The sequence below is a fragment of the Melanostigma gelatinosum genome (genome assembly GCF_949748355.1).
Source record: "Melanostigma gelatinosum genome assembly, chromosome: 1".
Classification (NCBI taxonomy): Eukaryota; Metazoa; Chordata; class Actinopteri; order Perciformes; family Zoarcidae; genus Melanostigma; species Melanostigma gelatinosum.
In genome coordinates, this window is record NC_136634.1 from 32,892,978 (window position 1) to 32,919,419 (window position 26,442).

Here is a 26,442-nt window from a genome sequence, read left to right on the forward strand (position 1 = left end):
TCGGTCCGTTTGAGGTCCAGGCAATTATCAACCCGTCCGCAGTTCGTCTGAAGCTTCCCTCATCCATGAGGATCCACCCGACGTTCCACGTGTCGCTGATCAAACCGGTGTCCACCTGTGCCCTGTGCCCTCCGGCCAGACCCCCACCACCCGCCCGACTCATCGACGGCGGTCCAGCGCATACGGTCAACAGACTGTTGGATGTTCGCCCTCGGGGTCGGGGTTTCCAATACCTCGTGGACTGGGAGGGTTACGGTCCTGAGGAACGCTCATGGGTGCCCCGGTCTAGGATCCTCGACCCCACTCTAGTGCGGGATTTTCATCGACGGCACCCGGACAAGACTGGCAGACCGCCTGGAGGCTCCCGTTGAGGGGGGGGGTACTGTCAGGATCCCTGTCTGACCCACTGTGTGGTTACCTCTGTTTCCCCTCCAATCTCCTCTCCTCATGTGTCTGTCATTCCCCTGTCTGTTGTGGTGTGCCATGTGCTCTGTTTGTCCTCTGCCTTCAGACACCTCCCAGGGCCGCACCCTTAATCGTGCACGGCTGAGGACACTCAAGCTGATCACCTCCTGCAGCCTGACACACCAGACGCAGGGCCCCTTAATGAGTAGCCTGCCACTATATAAACTCTGGTCCTGCAGTCTGGGAGTGTCAGGTCGTACCGTCTCTAACCGGCTGAAACCCCGGGGCTCCTCTGCCCTCCTTGTGTCTGTGGATTACACTCCGCCGCTCTGCCCTCCTTGTGTCTGTGGATTGTACTCCGCCGCTCTGCCCTCCTTGTGTTTGTGGATGCGCTCCGCCGCTCTGCTCTCGTTGTGGTCTACGGATTACACTCTGTCGACTCCAGTATCGAGCCACGGGACTTCACGCCGTCAACTCACCAGCCCTCCAGTGTCGAGCCACGGGACTCACACCGTCGATCTGTCAACTCTCCAGTGTCGAGCCACGGGACATCACACTGTCGATCTGCCACTCGGGTGTCGGACCACGGGCTCCACACCTGCACCCACCTGTCTATAAATAAAACCTGTTTAACATTCACTTCTGTCTCCTGTGGTCTTGCGTTTGGGTCCTATCTGTGAACTCCCGTGACAGTGTCATATGCAAGATTCATTTCCCAGGCTTCTCAGACGGTGAGGGTGAGCATTTGAACTGTCGGGGAGAGACAGTCGCGTCTCTTAACTCCTGCATGGTGACGTGTCGCTGTGTTGGGCTGCTGTTTCAATAGTGTCGATAGATAGTTTAAATCATGTAGCAACAGGCGTTAGGGTACATCGCATTAACTTAGAGGGCTTTGCTTATAGGAGGGATATTTTGAAATATAGTATTTATAATCATACAGTTGTAAAATAATTAACTAACTGTAAAATGTTGGGATTTAGTCTAACCTCCTACATTAGGACAGTGTATCCATGCTATCATTCACTCACAGGTTTGTTTGGATCATATTTATGTCTGGCACTGGCCGCTGGCCAGTGCCGTTGTTGTGGCACATGAATCACGAGATTCCATGGCTGCTTTTACCGATGCTGACGGTCAGCGTTTGAACTGAAGGGGAGAGACAGTTCTTACATCCTGCATGGTGGCATATCGCTCTGTAGGTCAACAGGCTGCTGTCAGTGTCAATGGTGGGCGGTCAGTCTTCTTCCTCATCATGTGCCAGCCTGCGTGAGGGTACTCCCGGTGTTATGATGTGGTGTGTTCATGGACCCGAATGCAGACTCAGACAGCAGAGTTCTATTTCAAAACCAAGATAGTTTATTTCTCTCAGTCAAGCGAAAAGACAGGAAATGGACAAAGTCAATAGGAGGCGTCTCCACGCCTCCGCACGGTTCCAAGCCGGAAAGTGGCTAATCCTGCTGAGTGGCAGACGAAGCCGACAGGAAAACTGTCAAACAGCAATACGGAGGCGCGTCCTCGCGCTCCGCTCGGATCTCAGCCGGGAAGTGGCTGGTCCGCGTCCGCGGCTGGCAGGCTGGCTGGATCGTCTGTGTGACACCCGAGGCTCGACACAGGAACGCCAAGACTACACAGTTGATCTCCGAGGAACGAACTGGAAGGCTTCTTCGTACAGGTGAAAACCCGAGGCTCGACACTGTACGGCAGGCAAGTTGGAAAAACGAAATGCATCGTTAGTAGCGGAGCTTCAGAGAGTGAACAAATGGACTACTCACGGGTCGGAATACCAGGTAGGTAAACGGACGGACTGACAACTGGGATGAGAGTGACAGGAGTATTTATGTCAGCTGGAGGCGATCACAGGAGATGAGGCACAGCTGTGCCTACGGAGAGAGGCGCGGCAGTGGGCGGGACTCGTAGGAGGACACTACTGAGGGAAATACAGCAGAGTTAGACATAAATCCTCACACCCGGTGTCCGATATAGGATGATGGGGTAATATACCCTCAACAAACCCCTGTGGTGTGAATCAGCATATCTGACCTGTAACTGTGGATTCAGAATAGATTTTGTCCGTTAGCACTTTTCGTAATTCGGTTTAGTGTGTTTGTCCACGATAATGATTTCAGGATTACCAAATCCCTCCTTGAATATAAAATTGTTAGCATTGATTATTTACTGAGAGTTACGTACAACGTAGAGAGCTTTGCTTATAGGAGGGATATTTTGAAATATAGTATTTATAATCATACAGTTGTAAAATAATTAACTAACTTTGTCAAATGTTGGGATTTACTCTAACCTCCTACATTAGGACAGTGTTTGTATGCTCTCATTCTCTCACTCTTTGTGCTTTCTCTCCTCGCGGTACCGTTAACGCACATTGCTGACTTTGCTTCTTCCCCGGAGTCTCTGTGCTTTCCCACCTCACAGGTACCTCCTGGTGAATGTTGTTCATTCTGTACACATGACATCATTGCACTTCTGTCCATCCTGATAGAGGGATCCTCTTCTGTTGCTCTCCCACAGGTCTCTTCCTCTTCTCTCCCCGTTAAAGGGGTTTTTGGGGGAGTTCTTCCTGTTCCGATGTGAGGGTCCTGGGACAGAGGATGTCAAATGTGTACATATTGTAAAGCCCTCTGAGGAGAATTTGTGATTCGAGATTTTGGGCTATACAAAAATAAATTGAATTGAATTTAACCTGCGCCTACTGTTTTCAACAACTCCACAGCTCTGAGGCAATATCTATTTCGTGCCATATATATAGTAACAACGTCTCTGTGTAGTCAACAACTGTCAAATCAAAGAAAGAAAATACACATCAATTATATTTTACCAATTATTATTCTCAGTTTTCCAATTGAACTGGATGGATTATAAATAATACGTAGAAATAAATGTTCTCTCATTTCAAGTAAAATAATGGCTCCATCTAAAAATAAAAGGGTTAGGGTTAACCCTCAGCCTTTTACACATCATTTCTGTATTTAAGTACACGGCTGTGAAAATACGTAATTATAAAGACAGCTACCTAAATACAGTAAATCATCTGAATCTTGGTATAACACTGGCTGCGTTTATTGGAGGTTGTTTTAGTCTGTTGGATCAAATGTATTAAGAGTCCATTTAATGTACAGAATTATCACATGGCATTTCTGCTCATGTTCATAACCACATCTTGGCCAGATGAATGTAATGGCAACCTTTATATTCCAAATGAGAAGTTAGCACAGCGCTCACTCACTTTAACTCGCTAAAGGACGAGACAGGCCGAGGAGAACGTTTGTTCTGAAAGCAATAGTTTGACTTTGTTAGTGTCTTTGCTCTGGACTGTATTGTGTCTAGAGGAATACAGCATTGCTGTGCTGTGTTGTAAGATTGACAATTAAACAATGAATTCCATTAGGATGCTTGAAATAAGAAATTCTGACTTTGACAAAGCCGTTTTGTACTTGTCAGTGGTGATCAAACAGCCTTATAATTATGTCAATTCTAGTTTCAAGCATTAACTTGTTCAGAACCAGTAATACAATCTCAGTAACAACTTATAATACTGATTAAGATAATTAAGGACTGAAACACTTGAAACAAGTGAAATGCTCGAACATAAAAACTGCCTGGAGAGAAGAAATATCTTGTCAGACATTTACAAATGTTTTGTATCCAGTCATTTTCTCCTGAAGGAGAATGTCTTTGTTTGTTTCTTACATGAATTAATGGCTAAGAGGTTTGTATTTAATAGTATATTGTTTGCATCTTGCAATAAATAGTCTTGATCACTTTGTGTTGTGTCTATTTGCCTGTTCTGTTCAAAAACGATGTGTTTTAAGGCACTGCTGGCCTTTCAATGTCATTTATAAATGCGTTATAAGGCATAAATAGTCCTCACTTTAGATGAGGTCACACAAAGTACTTAATAAATGCTTTATAAGGCATACATAGTCCTCACTTTAGATGAGCTCACATAAAACACTTTACTAACGAGTAGTAACTACCTTAATAAATCATGAATTAATCATGAATTGCAGTATTAATATGCGTTTATAAAGCATATATTAACATAGTCCCTAAGCATTAGTGCATATCTAAATCATTATATATATAAATGCATGAATAATGTACATCTAAAGAATTTATTAATCATTTACTAACACTTTATAAATGATCTTATTCATCATCTACAACTCCTTAATAATTGGTTTGTAAACTATATAATATTTCATTTACAAATGGGGAATCCATCATTTATAAAGTATGAAAACACAATAATGAAGCACATAATAGACGGGCTTATTAATCAAGAATAAAACATTTGCAACTGTTATGAACTGCATACTAATGAATTATTAATGTAGGAACAATGCTTTATAAATGATGAATTAAGTGTTTACTCATACTTAACTAATGCTTCAGTGTGTAGTTATTATAAAGTGCTACCCAATAGTGGAATACAGAAACCTTTTCAACTCACACAGACATCTTTGTGTCAGCTGTACTTAGATCACAGCCGGGAGGAGAAAGTGACTCTGCTGTTTCTGACTGTAACACACGTTTTCTTTAAACTGTACTCACAAGTTTGAGTTTGTGTTGCGTGAGCTCTCTTTTCATACTTCCTGCTCCTGCTTACAGCCCTGCTCTGCTTATTTTATAGCTCATTTCAATGTTGAGTAATCTCAGCGTTTCTATATTTACGGTAATGGCACTCAGAGATGTATCTACCGCCAAGGACAATGAATTCACATCCTTCTTTCATATTTATTTCCTCTTCTTTTTTTACACACAGATGCAATTTATTTATGAAAGGAATGAATATTTCCTCAAACCCAAGGACAATCTAGAGTCATACAGTAGGTGCAGCATTTACACTTTATAACAATGGGTCCTCAATTAAAATCGAATCTAGAGGATGAAAAAGGCCTTAAACTCTACCGGGTCTGATGATAGAACAATTACAGAACATCATGTCTATAATGTATACGGCATTCCATGGGGTTTTCATGAAGTGCAATGAATATAATTAGACTCAACTAATGATTACTGATGAATCTGATGAAGGTTGTATACACATCACCACTTCCCTTGTAGTAATGTCCCTTCCTAAATATATTTTAATCAGGAGAGACAAGTGAATAAAGACAGTTGTTTACTGTAACAGATGTGTTTTATGAGATTTATGATTTATGTTTTTGTCGTGTATTGTGCTTTTATGATATAGAAAGCTGTATATTATGATTTCCCTGCACATGTTAAAGCTCAACTAGGGACAGGAGTTTTAATTAGCTACAAACTCTTTGTGTGCGCATCAGTTCCATGCCCTTATTGGAACTATGTGTCTTTATCAAATAAAAATAAATTCTAATTAAAGTTTGATAGAAAATCTTTGGTGCTTAGACTCTACATGGAGATTTGTAACCGAGGGGTGTTAGCCCCGAGTAACAGCAACATAAAGCCTCCAAAAGAAAAAGCCTCACATACAGAGCAGGAATAAAGAAGCCAAGACAATAAACAAAGGGGCACAAGCTGCAGAATAATAAGTATTTCACAGAAATGTCAGGTTAAGTGATTATTATCAGTGTGTTAAAACGTGTAAAAAGTGTACCATGGATGAATGGACAGAACAAAAACTTGCTGTAATGTCTAGGTCAGCACTGACCTGGACGGCTACAATTTGAAATCATAGCCGATGGATAGCTTTAGCCAGTAATGGCTAATGGTCAGTTGAAACATTATAAAGCTGCTGTTTGACCATAGCCATCATGGCTTCTGTACAGGAATGACATACATAGAAAAGATTAGGCTTCAGCAAAGAGACTGATTTAAACACATCATGCAGAAAGACATTGAACGGCTGAGGTTCAGCAGTGAATGGATTTGGCCAAGCGGGTCAGCAGTGACCTGACGATTAACTGAGTGTTGCTAAATAATAGGTTCGACAAAACACAAACCACCGACCAGCAGTAATAAGGAAATGCTTATGAGCTGTTCAGGCCCGAGGCATCGGGACGCACAGAAGGCATAAGCTGAGGATGAACATCAGTTGTTGGAGGGAAGCTGTAGATCAGGGGTGCCCAATACGTCGATCGCGATCGACCGGTCGATCGCGGAGGTAGTGCGAGTAGATCGCATACCATTCAAAAAAAAAAAAGATGGCCTCATGGCATTTGCCACTTGATTTTCGAACACACGGGTCACCACGTATGCGCGGTCAACCGCGCGAGCTACTGCAAAACTCCGGCGAGCTAATTAGTCAGCCTTCCAATTTATTTCCACTAAAGAAGCTAAATCTGCAGCGCCATGATTTGGGAAACGTCCAACACATGGCGTCAGAACTGGAGACGCAACGGAAGGCGTGTGCGTAACTTGACAGTGCGCGCTACACAGAGCAGTTGACAAGCGTCTGTCAGGGTTTGACAAACGCTTTCCAGACTTTGCTTTACTCGAGCCAGTTGCTACACTTATGTGCTGCACATTTCGGGAAGATATTGAGGTTGATTCACTCGCATCAAAAATTGCAACATTGTTTCACCTGAACTCGTCTGGAGTGGAGGATGAGATTCTGACACTGCAGCTGAAGTCCAGGGCTCATGGACAGTTTTCCCACAGAGGAAAAAGTACCCAAACATGAGGAAATGTGATCCCTTTTTGACTGAATTATTCGGCTCTACTCATTTATGTGAGTCAGCCTTTTCATACATGAAGAACATTAAGTCCATACACCGTTCCACCATGACTGATGATCATTTGATCATCAGTCTGCTTGAGGCGGATACCAGCAGCTACTGTCAGGACTATGCAACTCTGGCCAATCCCATTCAGTGCAAGTCATCAGAGTAAGGTAATGACCAAAAATATACAGAATATATGTATATATAAAAATAGATATTCAGCATTTTTAATGTAGGTAGATCATTTTGACTTGGTCATTTTAAAAGTAGCTCGCAAGCCAAAAAAGTGTGGGCACCCCTGCTGTAGATAGACCGTGCATGGCTGCAGAGGTTCACCTATTCTAAAGGAATTACCTCAATAATGCTTTTGGGATACGTTACATCTCATGATGGCTAAACCAAGACTTAGTCATGCCATTACTGTCGGGGGACAGAAAGAGAGCGAGAGGGTCGCTGTCATTGTTTTAATATTTACTCATCGATACAAAGACAATTCATTGAAAATCATTGAGCGCAATAATATGGTGCAAGCACCTCGTGCTGTCGTGTGTTTGAGAAAGAGACTAAAGACATGTGGGTGAACGGTTCAATCTGAAAGTAAAAACAGAAGTGGTAACGTCCTTACTCCTTTAAGGCATGCACCTCACAGTTTCAGAAGTTATTTAGTTCGATCAATGTTTGGTTTTTAACCGTTTTTATCTTGGATGGTTGTGGAATATACACACTAGTCTGTTTAAAGTTGAAGTTGAGTGTGAATACTGCCATGAATACTTCTGCTGTGTCAACAACTAAGAAACACTACCTTCAGTTTACTAGATATTGATATCAAGATGTGTTGTTATAGTTATTCATTTGGGTATTATTTATAGTTCCAAACTGATAGCTCAGTGTGATGTATGAGACTATTTTATAAGAAACGTTATTCAGCTATTATTTTCCCTGAAGAGTGGGGCCCACAAGTTGACTTTATTTGTTACTCTTGATAAACATCGATGGATTGAATTTCCTCTTATTTCATTTCAGCTTGTTCATTTGGGTATAGCTTCTCAGAATCCACCCAATTTTAGGAAATGAAAGTCATCAACAGCAAAATGGATCAATGTTATTATAACAGACACACAAAGACAATTGTTTACATTTGTTAAATACTTGGCAGGGCTTGTGAAAAGTTACTGTCAATTAATTTAATTCACTTTTCCAAAAGCATATCAGGGAAACAGTGTTAATACAATCAAAGTTAATTCAGTGGAGACATTCAATCACAAGCTGTGAGTGAGTGAATGCAGCGTGCTTGTGTCTGGTGGTTTCAGCCTGGAATGTCCCCCCCCCCCCCCCCCCCCCCCCCCTCACCAGCCCTCGCCCCTCTGTGTCTTCACACAGGAGAGTACCGGTCCACTGACCCGCAGTGACTGTCAGATATTCCCTGCTGCCTAGATGAATCAGAAGGAGAAAGAATGAGGCAGGATAGGGACACGTGACCAGACTATTTGAGTAGACACGACTTGTCTTTTTCTGAATGGTTCGAACAAAAAGTGCTGTGGGTGCTGAGGGAAATACGTAGGCTCTCCGGAAAATCTGTGATCAAAACGGAGGAGGAAAAGCTACACAGACCAAGAAACTGAAAGCAGCCGGGAGGATGAGCTGTGACAGGCAGGGAAGAAGAAAAGATATCATTCAGAAGTAATGAAACGTGTGTCATAATGAAACTGTATTTACTGAGGGCCCGTAGCCGTCACCTTGTCATTGTGCATTACATTACTGCCTAACGTCCCGTTAGCAACAACTACCAGCACCAAGGGACGCAGCACAAGCAAGCAGGATGTCCTTCACAGACGCTGTATCCCCTTCATGCACTCAGCTCTGAGAAATAACACCAGGAATCAGCAACAGCCGTTACATGTGATGTCGCTGGATGGTCTGCATAACGTTCCTTGGAAATCACTGGATGGGCCTTGGACTTGTACACAGCGCTGCGTGTTGAAATGCCTCAGCAGGACTTGTTTGAATGCGCTGGCAGCTGCTGTCACAGCGTGCGTGCGACTGAAAAGCGAAGCAGCCTTCATCAGCGCCACATGAGAAAACGTCCTCAGAGCAGCGAACAGAAGAGTGATGTTTAGCTCACAGCAGGCGCCGAGCTTTGTGACGTTACGATGCCCAGAACCCTTCACGGCATTGCCATTGGAAGCTAAAACAAAGCACACTGCAAATGTCAAAGGGGCTTAAAATGCTCTATGACCTTTACCCAACTCTGTCTGCACACAGTAGGGTGTGCAGCAACATTTCAATTCCTCATTCTGCACCAAGGGACTGTCTGCTCCCGGCACTCGTGGTCAACCTATAAAATGACCCTGGTTGTAGGAAGCCAACATCAGATACCATTAAAGAACGGCAGAACAGAGTTCAATAGTTTACATAATATCTTCTTTTCCTTTGCATATATCAGCATGTAGGATTGTAGTTTTCTTTAGTTATTGTGTTTAAACCACTGATGTGGTATCAGTCACACAGAGCTCAATGGAGACACCGTGGTGCACCAAAGTCTACCTCCTCCAGTTAATGATCTGGCACAAGCCCAGTTGTTCCTACAATACATGAACCATCAAATTAGCCAGTAATCCCAGTAAGCCATCCCTCTTTGATCAACATGTCTTTTATGAAATAAAAGTGTAATGCTTGTCATTTTAACTGGAAAAAGTGATGGAAGTAAAGATAAAATGACAAGTCTGCCGCTCTTTGATGGGACGATGGGTGATGAGTGGAGCGGACCAGGAACCAGATCCAAAAATGGAACCAGCTCTTGGGAGCCAGCCTTAGTTGTCACATATTCTTTCATGGGCAGTTTGAAAACGCCAATAAGCAGTGAGAATCAGTCAGTGGGAAGTTTTGTTCCAAAACTAAGTGAGCAGAAATCCCAGCAGCTGAAGTAATCAGTGCCTAACCGATATTGATCAGCCCATATAGATTTAATACGGTCATTTTGTTCCACTGGGAGGAGCAGCTTCATATACAGTCCTCTGGGCTTTTATTACAGGAGCTCCCAGGAACTATGCCATACACTTCCTTTGATTTATGTGCTTGTGTTGCAAGTGTGAGGCGGCTGAAATGAGAGTGAGTGTGACTCATGTTGGCACCTTATCAGCGGGATTAGCATGATAGCTCAGAGCTAACGCAGACTCTGCAGTGCAAACAGAGATGCTTGTGTGATTGATTTGCGAAGTCAAAATAGAAATATTTGTATTATTTTATTTTCATTCATCGTGCATGGCATGCCTGTTTGTGGAAGACATATTGATTTAATTTCATAGACTAAAACTTCTGACAATGCATTGTGCTGCAGCACAATAATATCCAAGACGTCTCTCTGTCTCGCTCTCTCTCTCTGTCTCTCTGTCTCGCTCTCTCTCTCTGTCTCTCTGTCTCGCTCTCTCTCTCTGTCTCGCTCTCTCTCTCTGTCTCTCTGTCTCGCTCTCTCTCTCTGTCTCGCTCTTTCTCGTCTCTCTGTCTCTCTGTCTCTCTCTCTCTCTCTCTCTCTCTCTCTCTCTCTCTCTGTCTCTCTCTCTCTCTCTCTCTCTCCTCATTTCCTGTCATCTCGCAACAGTCAATTGTCGAATGACGTTACATCCATAGTTTGCGGTAAATTAGCCAACAATACTTGCCTTTAAAAAACTCAGCACCACATATAAATCACACTATTTTGATCAAGCTCCTCTTCATTAACAGCACTGACAGCTGAACTCTATACCGCACAGACAATAGATGTAAATAATTTGTATTGAACGGTAGTAAATGCTCTCCTCTCTCCTCCTAACAACCGACCTGTTGTTCCCCTGCTGTGTACTACTGTAATTGGCTTCCTGAAGCAGCAGTAACAAGTCGTTCCACTCAGTGCCTCCATGGTGCATGCCCTTCTGTTCCTCTGATTATGCCCCGAGAAGTCAACCATATTGTGCTATTTGAGCCAGGCTGCCGCAAATGCAAATGTCTTGTTCAGAAGAAAAAAGATGACATTTGACAAGATGACAAGATGACATTTCTCTGGATCTAATTCATGCATTCCTTTCAACCAGGAGTATTGTTGTGTACAGAAAGAGGTCACAGAGGAGGAAGTACAAGCTCTTTTCTGGCTTTTCCCAGAATAGTTTTTATCACCTGCTGTCTTCCTCTGAAAATCGTCCCAACTTGCAGTCACATTGCTCAGCTTTACTGGAAAAAAAATCGATCTGTATTTACGTTTAAATCCAGGGAATGTTAGATGAAAATATATTTTTTATTTTAACTGTATTTTGTATTTTTTGAACCTGTTTCCTGACCTCTGAATCATCTCTTATTTGTTCAGCAGGTCTGGTTTCTGCTCATTGATATCTGTCTGCGCTAACAATGGACACGTCATCCTCATTCACAGATAGCTTACTGTCCTCGTGAAAAATATCAATACAACAACTTCCACAATCATTCTTCAAACATTCACAGTTTAATGACACTCGTTTAACTTCCTTGTTCATCAAAAATAGTGTAATGGATTCTTGTTTCGAGCAAGAGAGAGAACAGCAGCAGCATCGATCTGTATCCTTGTCGATAAAATCATGGTGAAAATGACTACGATGCTGATCCTGTCCTAATTCATAACAATGTCATGATAGACATTTTCCTAGGGATGCTACAGTCAGCGTGTTTATCTGGTGGTGCATCACTTTAGTCCAGACTGAAACATCTCAACAGCTATTGGACGGATTGATGTGAAACTCTGTACAGACATTTGTTGTCCAGACAGGATGGTAATGACTTTGGTTGTACCCTGACTTTTCCTCTGGCACCTCCATCTTGTGAAATATCTTAGCATTGATCATGTGGATTGGGAGAAATACATGTGTGTGTCGACATGGTTCCCAGTACCCTCCGGGTTTTGGTCATCCCTGATCTTTCTTCTTGGTCCTGCAGTCTGGGGTTGTCAGGTCGTACCGTCTTTCACCCGCTTCAACCCCGTGGCGTCCTCTGCCCTCCTTGTGGTCTACGGATTACACTCCGGCGCTCTGCCCTCCTTGTGTTCAACGGACTACACACGCCGTCAAGCTGCCAGCCCTCCGGTGTCGAGCCACGGGCCTCACACCGTCGATCTGCCTACTCTCTGTTATCAAGCCACGGGACTTCACGCCGTCAAGCTACCAGCCCTCCGGTGTCGAGCCACGGGCCTCACACCGTCGATCTGCCACTCGGGTGTCGGACCACGGGCTCCACACCTTCCTGTCTTCAGTCAGGCTAAATAAAAGCTGTTTCCATTGACTTCTGTCTCCTGTGGTCTTGCGTTTGGGTCCTACCTGTGAACTCCCGTGACACTATGAGGTTGACATTTGTGGTCTTGAGTGAAATGTCTCAACTGCTGGATGGATTGCCATGAAATTTGAAACAGACATTCAAGTCCACGTCAGGATGGATTGGGTTTCTTGCAGCGCCATCGAAAACCAAAAATGTGTCCAGTAATGTGGTTGATGACCTATTACCTTCAAAGCTAAAGGCATTAGCCTTAGCTGGGCTTTGTCTTTAATGCTCGTTAGGAAACGTTAGCATGTAACACTTAGATGGTGAACATCACACCTGCCTAACATTAGCATGTTAGCATTGTCATTGTAAGCATGTTAGCATGCAAATGTTAGCATTTAGCTCAGGGCTGCTAGTGTGGCTGTTGAGTCTGTGGAACAAACTAAAAAGTTATTACATTTTCAAATCCTACCAGTTTCATTTCTTGGATTCTGCTCGAAAAGGCATCCGGATAACTAATGCAATCACAGATGTCCCTCAGTCGGGAACATTGACTGCTGTAAACAAAGACATACACCTCAAGTGTGCATGTTCTGCACTCTTTCATCTCACCTGGACAGAGAACCTCATTTTCTCAGTCTGATCTCATTTTATTGTGTTTTTTCTCTCTCTCTCCAAGAAATGCCTGTTTTAGCAGTTACATTGTATGAGACAGTTACATTGTATGAGACAACAAAGCCTTACCAGTAGTGCTGTAATGTCATTGGAGAAGCAGAGAGCCATATGGATGTACAGGAAGACCCACTCACTCTCTATTGATTTCTGGAAGAGGGCCACTTGGAAAATTCAAACAGCAGCCAAACTGTGATCACGACATAGATTAGCATCCCATCATGTATGCTCCCCATGATGCCTGTGTGCTTCTTTCATGTGTCTTGTTTCTTCCTGTGTGTAAGTGAGTGTGCAGACACATGTGTGTGTATCTCCGGAGAGCCATGATGGTTAATGTTTGAGGCCAAACTGCAACACACACACATTGTGCGGAGAGAAAGAGAGGCAGGCGGGAGGAACGACAATCATTGTACAGACCATCACACTATGACAACAGCAAGATGGAGAGAAATGATGGCTGATAGTATTAAAAGCTTGTTAGTGTGGTAATGGAAATGTCTTGACGATGGAATATGCCTCTCTGGTCCTTACAGTAATCTGCAGCTTTGTGTTGGAGAGACAACAGAAAGACAAGAGCAAGTGGACAGAACACTGCGTTATTCCGCTCACTGAACAACAAGGTGAGGCTGATCAAGGCCATGAGAACAGATTTAGATAAATCAGCTTGCACAAGGAAATTGCAGATTGGAATTTTAGTGCTTCTTCTTTGGATAACTCAGCAGCTGAATGACTGCATTCAGACATGCACTTCATAACAAGACAATGCAATTTTCCCCGTCACTCTCAGGTCTCATGCCCGCTCATCACTTTTTCTGTAAAAGTGGTTTAGACTGAGTAACAATTCTGTAACGCTTTCAAAGCGGCTCAACCTCAAAGAGGCTTCAGCAAAAGATCCCCTTAAATGTTACACACGGTTTCTTTAACGGACATGAAGCCAGCAGATTTACGACAACCCATCTTCAGCTCAACACATCTCACTTCTAGTTTCCTGTGTGTCCTGGTCCTGGTCCTGTCCAGGTGTGAGCTATTAAGCACATTATTCATACCTGAGGGGAGGGAAGAAGACAGAGATTACATCTGCGCGCTGCTTGATTCAATGACTCATGTGTGAACTTCTGCACAAGGCTGCAGGCGCCCATCTCTCACTCTCTGTCACGCACATGTCAGCAGCTTATGAGAGTCATTGTACCCGAAGAAGCAGCAGCACAAAACTTGCAAAAGCTCATTTCATTTACTGAGAGGAAGTGCAGATGGGCTCACTTTTTGCCCCAGCTGGAAGCAGCACAACATTTTGCAAACAACGTTTGTGCGAGCGTGCTCGTGGCAACGCAATCAAACAGACGGCAAACAATTGAAAAAGCACTTTTGTCATCGCTGGCTGTGATATGAAAGAAGCCGCTGTGTGATTTGAAGGGGCTGGGAGTCGCTACAAAAGGCAAATTAATTGCCTGTTTTCTCTTTTGCCTCTTTAAGTATTGGAACACAAAAAGCTTTCGGAGGAGATCATCTTGCAGGGTTTGCAGAGCAAATGAGATTTTCTCCACGAAAACAAATTCTTTGAAATCCTCGGGTGTGAGTGGGTGTGTGTTTGTGTTACAAGTGCAAAGCCTGCTGGGATAGGTTCCTGCAAAGCAGCAGCAGCAGCAAGTTCTTTAATGTGGGGCTGATGAGCAAGGAGGTGGTCTAATTGAATGTACTTACATCCACACTGTGCTTTGCAAATCGGGCTCATGTCCCATTTGAGGTCTTGATCATTTTAAGCAGTTGATGTGCATCCTTTCATCCCACACGTACATCAATGGGGCTGCATAAACAGAAGATTCCTGAATTCCACTGTGTGAGTCAATGCAGAGGATGAAAACACACACCAGGCGGGTGATGTCAGTGAACACTCACACTTTCACTTTGTCAAAGCAAGTGCTGAATGCAAACAGGATGTGTTTTACATATTTTCTGCCACAACATTCAATTTCCTAGAATTTGATGAGCTTGAATGTGACGTACTGCATGGAGAGCGTTCTGTTGTGAGCCTTTGGGAACTAGCTAAATTTAGGTCAGCATCATTACAGAAAGGTGAAAAAAAGAATAAGAAGATGCTGGAAGCATTTGTGATATATATATATATTTATTAATTTCCCCCACAAAGTCCAGACACTGGTGGTGGTGGTGAAGGGAGTTTGCTGAAGATCTGATGATGGGATGTGAGCAGGACTGGGCACTCGATATAATAAGGAATAGAAGTGATCGGGGTGGAAAGACGGGATGAATGAATGTAAAGAGAGTCTCCCTGAGCTTTAGCAAACCCTTATTTCAATCAGGAGACTTCTATCTATCTATCTGTCTGTCTGTCTGTCTGTCTGTCTGTCTGTCTGTCTGTCTGTCTGTGTGTGTGTGTGCGTGTGTGTCTGTGTGTGTGCGTGTGTCGTTTTCACGACTTTCTATCATAGTTATGACTTTCTATCTCATAACTTCGACTTTCTATCTCATAACTTCGACTTTCTATCTCATAATTTCGACTATGGGGATATTTTTATTATCAAGTCTAACTTTTTAAAAAAAAACATTTTAAACATTTTCTTTTTTTTTTGCTGGCGGATTCGCGAGCCACATAAAATGACGTAGCGGGCCGGATTTGGCCCGCGGGCCGGGAGTTTGAGACCCCTGGTTTAAAGGTATTAGTGTGGACGGAGATGGTTTCAACGTATTAGTGTGGACGGAGATGGTTTCAACGTATTAGTGTGGACGGAGATGGTTTAAACGTATTAGTGTGGACGGAGATGGTTTAAACGTATTAGTGTGGACGAAGATGGTTTAAACGTATTAGTGTGGACGGAGATGGTTTAAACGTATTAGTGTGGACGGAGATGGTTTAAAGGTATTAGTGTGGACGAAGATGGTTTAAACGTATTAGTGTGGACGGAGATGGTTTAAACGTATTAGTGTGGACGAAGATGGTTTAAACGTATTAGTGTGGACGGAGATGGTTTAAACGTATTAGTGTGGACGGAGATGGTTTAAACGTATTAGTGTGGACGGAGATGGTTTAAACGTATTAGTGTGGACGAAGATGGTTTAAACGTATTAGTGTGGACGGAGATGGTTTAAAGGTATTAGTGTGGACGAAGATGGTTTAAACGTATTAGTGTGGACGGAGATGGTTTAAACGTATTAGTGTGGACGAAGATGGTTTAAACGTATTAGTGTGGACGGAGATGGTTTAAACGTATTAGTGTGGACGGAGATGGTTTAAACGTATTAGTGTGGACGGAGATGGTTTAAACGTATTAGTGTGGACGGAGATGGTTTAAACGTATTAGTGTGGACGGAGATGGGTTAAACGTATTAGTGTGGACGAAGATGGTTTAAACGTATTAGTGTGGACGAAGATGGTTTAAACGTATTAGTGTGGACGAAGATGGTTTAAACGTATTAGTGTGGACGAAGATGGTTTAAACGTATTAGTGTGGACGGAGATGGTTTAAAGGTATTAGTGTGGACGAAGATGGTTTAAACGTATTAGTGTGGACGGAGATGGTTTAAACGTATTAGTGTGGACGAAGATGGTTTAAACGTATTAGTGTGGACGGAGATGGTTTAAACGTATTAGTGTGGACGAAGATGGTTTAAACGTATTAGTGTGGACGAAGATGGGTTAAACGTATTAGTGTGGACGAAGATGGTTTAAACGTATTAGTGTGGACGAAGATGGTTTAAACGTATTAGTGTGGACGAAGATGGTTTAAACGTATTAGTGTGGACGGAGATGGTTTAAACGTATTAGTGTGGACGGAGATGGTTTAAACGTATTAGTGTGGACGAAGATGGTTTAAACGTATTAGTGTGGACGGAGATGGTTTAAACGTATTAGTGTGGACGGAGATGGTTTAAACGTATTAGTGTGGACGGAGATGGTTTAAACGTATTAGTGTGGACGGAGATGGTTTAAACGTATTAGTGTGGACGGAGATGGGTTAAACGTATTAGTGTGGACGAAGATGGTTTAAACGTATTAGTGTGGACGAAGATGGTTTAAACGTATTAGTGTGGACGAAGATGGTTTAAACGTATTAGTGTGGACGAAGATGGTTTAAACGTATTAGTGTGGACGGAGATGGTTTAAAGGTATTAGTGTGGACGAAGATGGTTTAAACGTATTAGTGTGGACGGAGATGGTTTAAACGTATTAGTGTGGACGAAGATGGTTTAAACGTATTAGTGTGGACGGAGATGGTTTAAACGTATTAGTGTGGACGAAGATGGTTTAAACGTATTAGTGTGGACGAAGATGGGTTAAACGTATTAGTGTGGACGAAGATGGTTTAAACGTATTAGTGTGGACGAAGATGGTTTAAACGTATTAGTGTGGACGAAGATGGTTTAAACGTATTAGTGTGGACGGAGATGGTTTAAACGTATTAGTGTGGACGAAGATGGTTTAAACGTATTAGTGTGGACGAAGATGGTTTAAACGTATTAGTGTGGACGGAGATGGTTTAAACGTATTAGTGTGGACGGAGATGGTTTAAACGTATTAGTGTGGACGAAGATGGTTTAAACGTATTAGTGTGGACGAAGATGGTTTAAACGTATTAGTGTGGACGGAGATGGGTTAAACGTATTAGTGTGGACGGAGATGGTTTAAACGTATTAGTGTGGACGGAGATGGTTTAAAGGTATTAGTGTGGACGAAGATGGTTTAAACGTATTAGTGTGGACGGAGATGGTTTAAACGTATTAGTGTGGACGAAGATGGTTTAAACGTATTAGTGTGGACGGAGATGGTTTAAACGTATTAGTGTGGACGGAGATGGTTTAAACGTATTAGTGTGGACGGAGATGGTTTAAACGTATTAGTGTGGACGAAGATGGTTTAAACGTATTAGTGTGGACGGAGATGGTTTAAAGGTATTAGTGTGGACGAAGATGGTTTAAACGTATTAGTGTGGACGGAGATGGTTTAAACGTATTAGTGTGGACGAAGATGGTTTAAACGTATTAGTGTGGACGGAGATGGTTTAAACGTATTAGTGTGGACGGAGATGGTTTAAACGTATTAGTGTGGACGGAGATGGTTTAAACGTATTAGTGTGGACGGAGATGGTTTAAACGTATTAGTGTGGACGGAGATGGGTTAAACGTATTAGTGTGGACGAAGATGGTTTAAACGTATTAGTGTGGACGAAGATGGTTTAAACGTATTAGTGTGGACGAAGATGGTTTAAACGTATTAGTGTGGACGAAGATGGTTTAAACGTATTAGTGTGGACGGAGATGGTTTAAAGGTATTAGTGTGGACGAAGATGGTTTAAACGTATTAGTGTGGACGGAGATGGTTTAAACGTAATAGTGTGGACGAAGATGGTTTAAACGTATTAGTGTGGACGAAGATGGTTTAAACGTATTAGTGTGGACGAAGATGGTTTAAACGTATTAGTGTGGACGGAGATGGTTTAAAGGTATTAGTGTGGACGAAGATGGTTTAAACGTATTAGTGTGGACGGAGATGGTTTAAACGTATTAGTGTGGACGAAGATGGTTTAAACGTATTAGTGTGGACGGAGATGGTTTAAACGTATTAGTGTGGACGAAGATGGTTTAAACGTATTAGTGTGGACGAAGATGGGTTAAACGTATTAGTGTGGACGAAGATGGTTTAAACGTATTAGTGTGGACGAAGATGGTTTAAACGTATTAGTGTGGACGGAGATGGTTTAAACGTATTAGTGTGGACGAAGATGGTTTAAACGTATTAGTGTGGACGAAGATGGGTTAAACGTATTAGTGTGGACGAAGATGGGTTAAACGTATTAGTGTGGACGAAGATGGTTTAAACGTATTAGTGTGGACGAAGATGGTTTAAACGTATTAGTGTGGACGAAGATGGTTTAAACGTATTAGTGTGGACGGAGATGGTTTAAACGTATTAGTGTGGACGAAGATGGTTTAAACGTATTAGTGTGGACGGAGATGGTTTAAACGTATTAGTGTGGACGGAGATGGTTTAAACGTATTAGTGTGGACGAAGATGGTTTAAACGTATTAGTGTGGACGAAGATGGTTTAAACGTATTAGTGTGGACGGAGATGGTTTAAACGTATTAGTGTGGACGAAGATGGTTTAAACGTATTAGTGTGGACGAAGATGGGTTAAACGTATTAGTGTGGACGAAGATGGTTTAAACGTATTAGTGTGGACGAAGATGGTTTAAACGTATTAGTGTGGACGAAGATGGTTTAAACGTATTAGTGTGGACGGAGATGGTTTAAACGTATTAGTGTGGACGAAGATGGTTTAAACGTATTAGTGTGGACGGAGATGGTTTAAACGTATTAGTGTGGACGGAGATGGTTTAAACGTATTAGTGTGGACGAAGATGGTTTAAACGTATTAGTGTGGACGAAGATGGTTTAAACGTATTAGTGTGGACGGAGATGGGTTAAACGTATTAGTGTGGACGGAGATGGTTTAAACGTATTAGTGTGGACGGAGATGGTTTAAACGTATTAGTGTGGACGGAGATGGTTTAAACGTATTAGTGTGGACGAAGATGGTTTAAACGTATTAGTGTGGACGGAGATGGTTTAAACGTATTAGTGTGGACGAAGATGGTTTAAACGTATTAGTGTGGACGGAGATGGTTTAAACGTATTAGTGTGGACGGAGATGGTTTAAACGTATTAGTGTGGACGGAGATGGTTTAAACGTATTAGTGTGGACGAAGATGGTTTAAACGTATTAGTGTGGACGAAGATGGTTTAAACGTATTAGTGTGGACGGAGATGGTTTAAACGTATTAGTGTGGACGAAGATGGTTTAAACGTATTAGTGTGGACGGAGATGGTTTAAACGTATTAGTGTGGACGGAGATGGTTTAAACGTATTAGTGTGGACGGAGATGGTTTAAACGTATTAGTGTGGACGGAGATGGTTTAAACGTATTAGTGTGGACGAAGATGGTTTAAACGTATTAGTGTGGACGGAGATGGTTTAAACGTATTAGTGTGGACGGAGATGGTTTAAACGTATTAGTGTGGACGGAGATGGTTTAAACGTATTAGTGTGGACGGAGATGGTTTAAACGTATTAGTGTGGACGAAGATGGTTTAAACGTATTAGTGTGGACGGAGATGGTTTAAACGTATTAGTGTGGACGGAGATGGTTTAAACGTATTAGTGTGGACGGAGATGGTTTAAACGTATTAGTGTGGACGGAGATGGTTTAAACGTATTAGTGTGGACGGAGATGGTTTAAACGTATTAGTGTGGACGGAGATGGTTTAAACGTATTAGTGTGGACGGAGATGGTTTAAACGTATTAGTGTGGACTAGGCCTCAGGGCGCCGCAGCAGAGGGGCTGAAGTGACACAGCGGCCTGCCGACCCCTGGACGAGGGCAAACACAATGTTCACATGTTGAAATATGCAAATGCCTTTCAAAGATAATGTGAATGAAAGTTCACAAAGCAGTGCATTGACAAGAGTGTTCACCTGACCTTTCAATAAGGCCAACACACACACACACACACACACACACACACAGTACTGTTAACATAATGTTGCAGACAGTAGTCTGCTATTGTGCCCGGTTGGTTTTTCATTGCTAAGTCTAATTAAATTGTTCCTGATAGTCCTCAGCAAAACACACTCTCATGCACTAAGCACTCTCACTGCTGCACCTACACATACACTACTGTGTTACACACACACACACACACACACGGTGTAGTTGCTCTATGATGCATCTGTCCTCTCCACAATCTGGCTATGCTGAGAAACCTTTCAAAGCATGCGGCCTCATTCCTGCTGTCCTCCAGTGCTAGAAAGCTCAATGCACGAACTAAAAGCTTTAGAGAATATAAATGGCTTCTTTCAACCAACATTACTCTGATGAGGCCAGTTAAATCTTAACAAAATCTTAGCTGCATTTATGGCCAAGAAAAGTGTAAAATGCTCAATTTAAGGGACTTGGAGGAAGGTGGCATTCCACCCACGAGAGCATTAATCATGTAATTGCCAAAAGGGGAAGTACTGTTCTTCAAACTGATAAAAAAAACCTATTCAGCTCAGGAGGAGGAGGCACTTCACAGTCCTTCAGCAGGCCTGTTTGAAAGGCAGGAGAAGAAAAGAAAGCAATGTGTGACGGCCGTGAGCCAGAACATTAAAGCTGAAGTAAAGGTATTTCTGCTAATAAATCTAGACATATTTCCCAGGTATTGGTTTTGACGTGTGCACTTGTTTAGTCAAAATTGTAATTCCTAAAAAGAAGATGTTGAAGATGGACTAATTTCTTTGCCGTGACAGCGCCCGCTATATTGGTTGTGTCCAGTGTCATCGATCTTTGAAGTTGAACTTTATATTCTAAATGATTTAACACAAAAAATTCCAATTTATTTTGGAAGAAAAATTCTACATTTAGAGGAGGTTGTGAAAGTTAATATAGAATTCACTATTTAATAATTTAATCTCATAGTGTAATTCCAAACTTCATGTTTTATTCATGAACACTCTTTGTTTATTGACTTTGCACCTCTTCAACACCCCACCAGGGTCGGTCATTGTTGAATGTCTCTGACTCATGAATATTTGATGCCCTCAGTTGATCTTGTCTTCCAGTGATTCGGACAAACAGCTGACCACTACTTTTAAATTCTGCAGCTTCTTTGCCACAAATCTGCCACTCGGAGAGAACATGTGACAGGGAAGCTGCAAAGCATCGTTCTACATAGTTGTTATGAATCATGACGAGCTCGAATGAGTGCAACCTCTCGGTCTATTTACATGCAATTATTCACATTACATGCAAATATTTCAAACCACCAAGTAACTTTTATGTTTTTTTCCCATCCAAACATGCCTCGAGCATATTTCCGTCTCATTGTTTGTCACAATGGCTCCTTGGTGCTCTTGTAAGCTACAGTGCTGATAAGAAAATGTTACCTTGGACATGTCAGCGGATTTGTGTCCACCTCTGCAGAAACAGATCGACGTGACTGCCAGAATGAGTTATTTGTAATAATGAAGAGCCCTGTGAAGGCGCATCACAGTTCTGTTCTATCCTCCGTGCAGCTGAAATTATTCTTTCAGCTCTCAGCAAACACATTTTCTTTAACAACCAAACAGCATACTTCGTATTTGTTTTTGCTGAGGGAAGTTCATTTGTCATTAAATTGTTCCATATCCGGTCGGTTCACAGCATGTGACAGCACAGTGGTGGTGGGTCTGTTTCTTCCAAAGTGCATCACGCCCTCTCCTTCTCTATCCACAGAGACCCCTCAGAAGGACGGTGAAGACGCTGCATCCTCGTCAGACTCGGCCTCCTCCTCCTCACTGTTTGACCACTGGGGTCACGACCTGGGCCCCGAGAGCCAAAGGGTCGCCCTCAGGAAGTTCCGTTACTATGGCTACAATGGCTACCTTAGTGACCGTATCTCCTTCACCCGGCCAATCCCGGATCTACGACCGGACGGGTCAGTCAGTCGATCGATGTGTACTCTATTGATTCATTCATCAAGATGTTTGATGGCAGTATTCCACCTAAAATGGAATAATGCTATTCAAAGAAGAACTCTGATTCTCTCCGTCCCCCAGGTGCAGAAACATGTCGTATTCCTCAGATCTTCCTCAGCTCAGTGTCATCTTCATCTTCGTTAATGAGGCCTTGTCGGTGTTGCTGCGCTCTGTCCACACAGCCATCCAGAGGACGCCGTTACACCTGCTCAAAGAGATCATACTGGTAGATGACCACAGCAGCAGCCGTAAGAATCATAACGCTTTACTTATGATATGTTCATGTGTTCCTTTTCATGCAACCCAGTTTAGAGATGTGAACAGCACGATGCACCTTCATTCAAAGCTTAGCCTCAAACACAGTTGACACTCATTCATGATAGAGGATCCTCCTCCGTTGCTCTCTCTAAGGTTTCTTCCTCTTTTCTCCCTGTTAAAGGGTTTTTGGGGAGTCTTTCCTGTTCTGATGTGAGGGTCCTGGGACAGAGGATGTGAGGGTCCTGGGACAGAAGATGTCAGGGTCCTGGGACAGAGGATGTGAGGGTCCTGGGACAGAAGATGTGAGGGTCCTGGGACAGAGGAAGTGAGGGTCCTGGGACAGAGGATGTGAGGGTCCTGGGACAGAGGATGAGAGGGTCCTGGGACAGAGGAAGTGAGGGTCCTGGGACAGAGGATGTGAGGGTCCTGGGACAGAAGATGTGAGGGTCCTGGGACAGAGGATGTGAGGGTCCTGGGACAGAGGATGTGAGGGTCCTGGGACAGAGGATGTGAGGGTCCTGGGACAGAGGAAGTGAGGGTCCTGGGACAGAGGATGTGAGGGTCCTGGGACAGAAGATGTGAGGGTCCTGGGACAGAGGATGTGAGGGTCCTGGGACAGAGGATGTGAGGGTCCTGGGACAGAGGATGTGAGGGTCCTGGGACAGAGGAAGTGAGGGTCCTGGGACAGAGAATGTGAGGGTCCTGGGACAGAGGATGTTGTATGTGTACAGATTGTAAAACCCTCTGAGGCACATTTGTGATGTTGGGCTATACAAAATGAATTGAATTGAATCTGCATTAAAGCATTTAGATCAAGTTATTGGTGTTGCAGGTTATGACATTTTTGGTTCCACAAAAAAGAGTCTCTGGTATTCAAATACAATTAGATTTCTTAAGATAGTGAGAAGGCATTCATCTATTTCCCACTTTTGATCTTCTAACCATCCTGCTTGCTCAGACGGAGGCCAGTAGTTGTCAGATGGTGTTTTATTAAGGGATGGAAGTCATAGAAGGTCTCATTTTGTCTGACAGCTATGTTTGAGTGAAAACATATTTTACAGTGTGGACCAGACTTTTGAAGATGAACTGGGTAACCGGAGGAGCACTTGATTTAATGACTTTGTTTTTGTAAATGTTTGGAAGTATTCTCACATGTGCATGTAACAAAATAAGGTGCTCTTCAAATACTCCCAACTCCAATTTTAAATGAGCCCATCTTTCTTCCAGGTCAGTGGCTCATTAAAGGAAAAGTAGAGTAAAAATGAATGGCGAAGGGAAGACAGCAGCAAGTACAGCAGAGAGGAATCACAAGAAGGACATGAAGATGTTGACTGTGGTTAGTCTGTGTGAGTGTGTGTCTGTCTGTCTACCCTCATGTGTGCGAGGCAATATGAAACTCACTCATGCTGAGAGACAGAAGCAACACACGGCCACCATGCTAAAACTCAATATAAGCATGTACAGTATATGTAGCGACCCACTTCTGTGGGTTGATCATCTGACAGAATATGTGATCGAATGACCGCTCACATTAACTGCTTCCATGACAGTGAATCAGTGTTCAGCTCTGTATAATCTTTTACAGATTGAGCATTCACAGTCTTTGTCTTTTGTTCCATCAGTACGTTGGTCGTTCCATGTCTTTGGTCCAGACTTAACAATATCAACAGTTGTTGGTGACTTTGGTAATTCATTAACTTGTGAGTCAAAATCAGGTCAACATTTCAAGTTGTACAAGACTTTGTTTTATAGCCAGTTAACTGAGTTATCAGCAAATATGAAAACTAAATTATTGACATCAATAGAATTTATAATGTCAGTAAGATTATTAATAATACCGGGGCACTGAAATCAACAAACAAATGTGTGGTGAGAGAGAGTGTGTGTGTGTGTGTGTGGGGGGGGGGAAGAGGTGAGAAAAGAGCTCAGATGGCAGATGCAATCTAAAACACGTCATGTGGGACTACAAGTGGAAGATCGATGGAAGGATCAAATGGAGGTAGTTTTGCACGTGACCTTGTCTTGCGAGCCTACAAAATGGCGAGAGACGATAGAGATTGCGTTATCTACACACGTCTGAGGTAGTTAGCTCATTATACATGTGAGCTTGCATTTTCTTTTTGCAAGCTCTGCTGCCACACGATATCTCGACTCACCGTGTTCGTCTATTCAATCTGGGCATATTTTGTTTATTTGTTGTGTATCCTCTGCTCTGCTGAGGAGTTCATGAAATGTGTGTGTGTGTGTTATTGTTGCAACATACGGCTTATACCTTGAGTGTCCACACCAAAATGAAATGTGTTCGTAAAGTGTTATCAGCCAGTGGGCGGGACGGCGAAACACAAGTTCTAAACTTGTTGTAAAAACTGAATTATCCTTCAAAATGATTAACTTTGAACATCCTGCATGTTTTTAATAGAAATTTGGCTAAATTGTTAACACACACAACACACAAGCATGTGTTGCACACACACACACACACACACAGACAATTCAATTCAATCTATTTTGTGTAGCCCAAAATCATAAATCACAAATGTGCCTCAGAAGGCTTTACAATGTGTACATATGACATCCTCTGTGCCAGGACCCTCACATCAGAACAAGAAGAACTCAGATTGCTTTCCTTGGTCCTGTGGAGCTGAGGGAGTTTCTGTGGAGTTTAGTCGATGAGATCAATGCTGCAAAAGGCATCGGTGAGTTTTCTTTAACATCCAAGTGTATTTGTGTGTGTCACTCTCTCTCTAGTGGAGCTGAAAGACCACCTGCAGAGATTTGTAGAGGAGACCAACATTCAGTACGGCCCGGGATTCATCAAGCTGGTCCGCCATGACAAGCAGGAAGGACTGATCCGATCCAGAGTCAGCGGATGGAGGGCAGCCTCCGCTCCCGTCGTTGCTCTGTTCGATGCACATGTGGAGTTCAACACTGGTTGGTGAGCAGCTGGCTTTGGTTCATACGATATATTTTAACTACAGCAGTGTCTGCAATGAAACTAGTTAATGCTACATTAAGCAGTTACACCCTTCCCGATCCCAGATTGCAGCAAGTTGTGACTGAAAAATTCCGATAACCACAGATCTTGAAAGGTCAGCTCATACCAGGCCCTTGTTTAACTGGTGACAGCTGAGGAGTCTAGCTGTTGTGCTCCCTGGTGTTAATGGATAAGTCTGGTTATTTTCTATATTTTCCTTATTGTCAACAAATCTCATGAAAAGACCATAAACAGCAGTGAATGGATCCTACCAACAAGTATTGTCTGTGTATCCAAAGCCTGATATCATGTATTCCTGTGTGCCAGAGCTCGATTGTTGTCAACAAATCCTCAATGAGTCACACTGCTGATGATGATGTAAATACTGTAAATACTCACGAGCCGTTGAAAATTGTCAGCTATTAACTTTACTTCATTCTGAAGGCAAAGCAAGGCAAGTTTATTAGTATATCACATTTCAACAACAAGGTAATTCAAAGTCCTTCACATGAAACCATTAAAAGCATCAAAACATGAGGCAAAAGAAAAGGAGATTCAAAAACAATTGAGAACATTCATTGAAACATTAAGGACAGTCATTAAAACACTAAAAATCAGTGTAAGAAATAAAATACAGCAGTAAAATGAGGAAATTGATGAATATCCTTGAATGTGGTTGAATTAAAGGCAGCAAAGTCTTCAGTCCTGA

The 26,442-nt window shown here is 42.8% G+C and overlaps 1 protein-coding gene across 1 annotated transcript in view; it reads left to right on the forward strand.

The window, feature by feature from the left end:
• Positions 1-13,500: 13,500 nt before the first annotated feature.
• LOC306777250 (polypeptide N-acetylgalactosaminyltransferase 18-like) overlaps positions 13,501-26,442 on the forward strand; it is a gene marked incomplete at both ends in the record, with an annotated part of 62,111 nt that continues 49,169 nt past the window's right edge. The window contains 4 exons of the mRNA XM_079268292.1: positions 13,501-13,615; positions 22,260-22,461; positions 22,583-22,749; positions 25,508-25,694. Coding sequence (XP_079124418.1) covers positions 13,501-13,615; positions 22,260-22,461; positions 22,583-22,749; positions 25,508-25,694 — 671 coding nt within the window. The remainder of the gene's footprint in view (positions 13,616-22,259; positions 22,462-22,582; positions 22,750-25,507; positions 25,695-26,442) is intronic.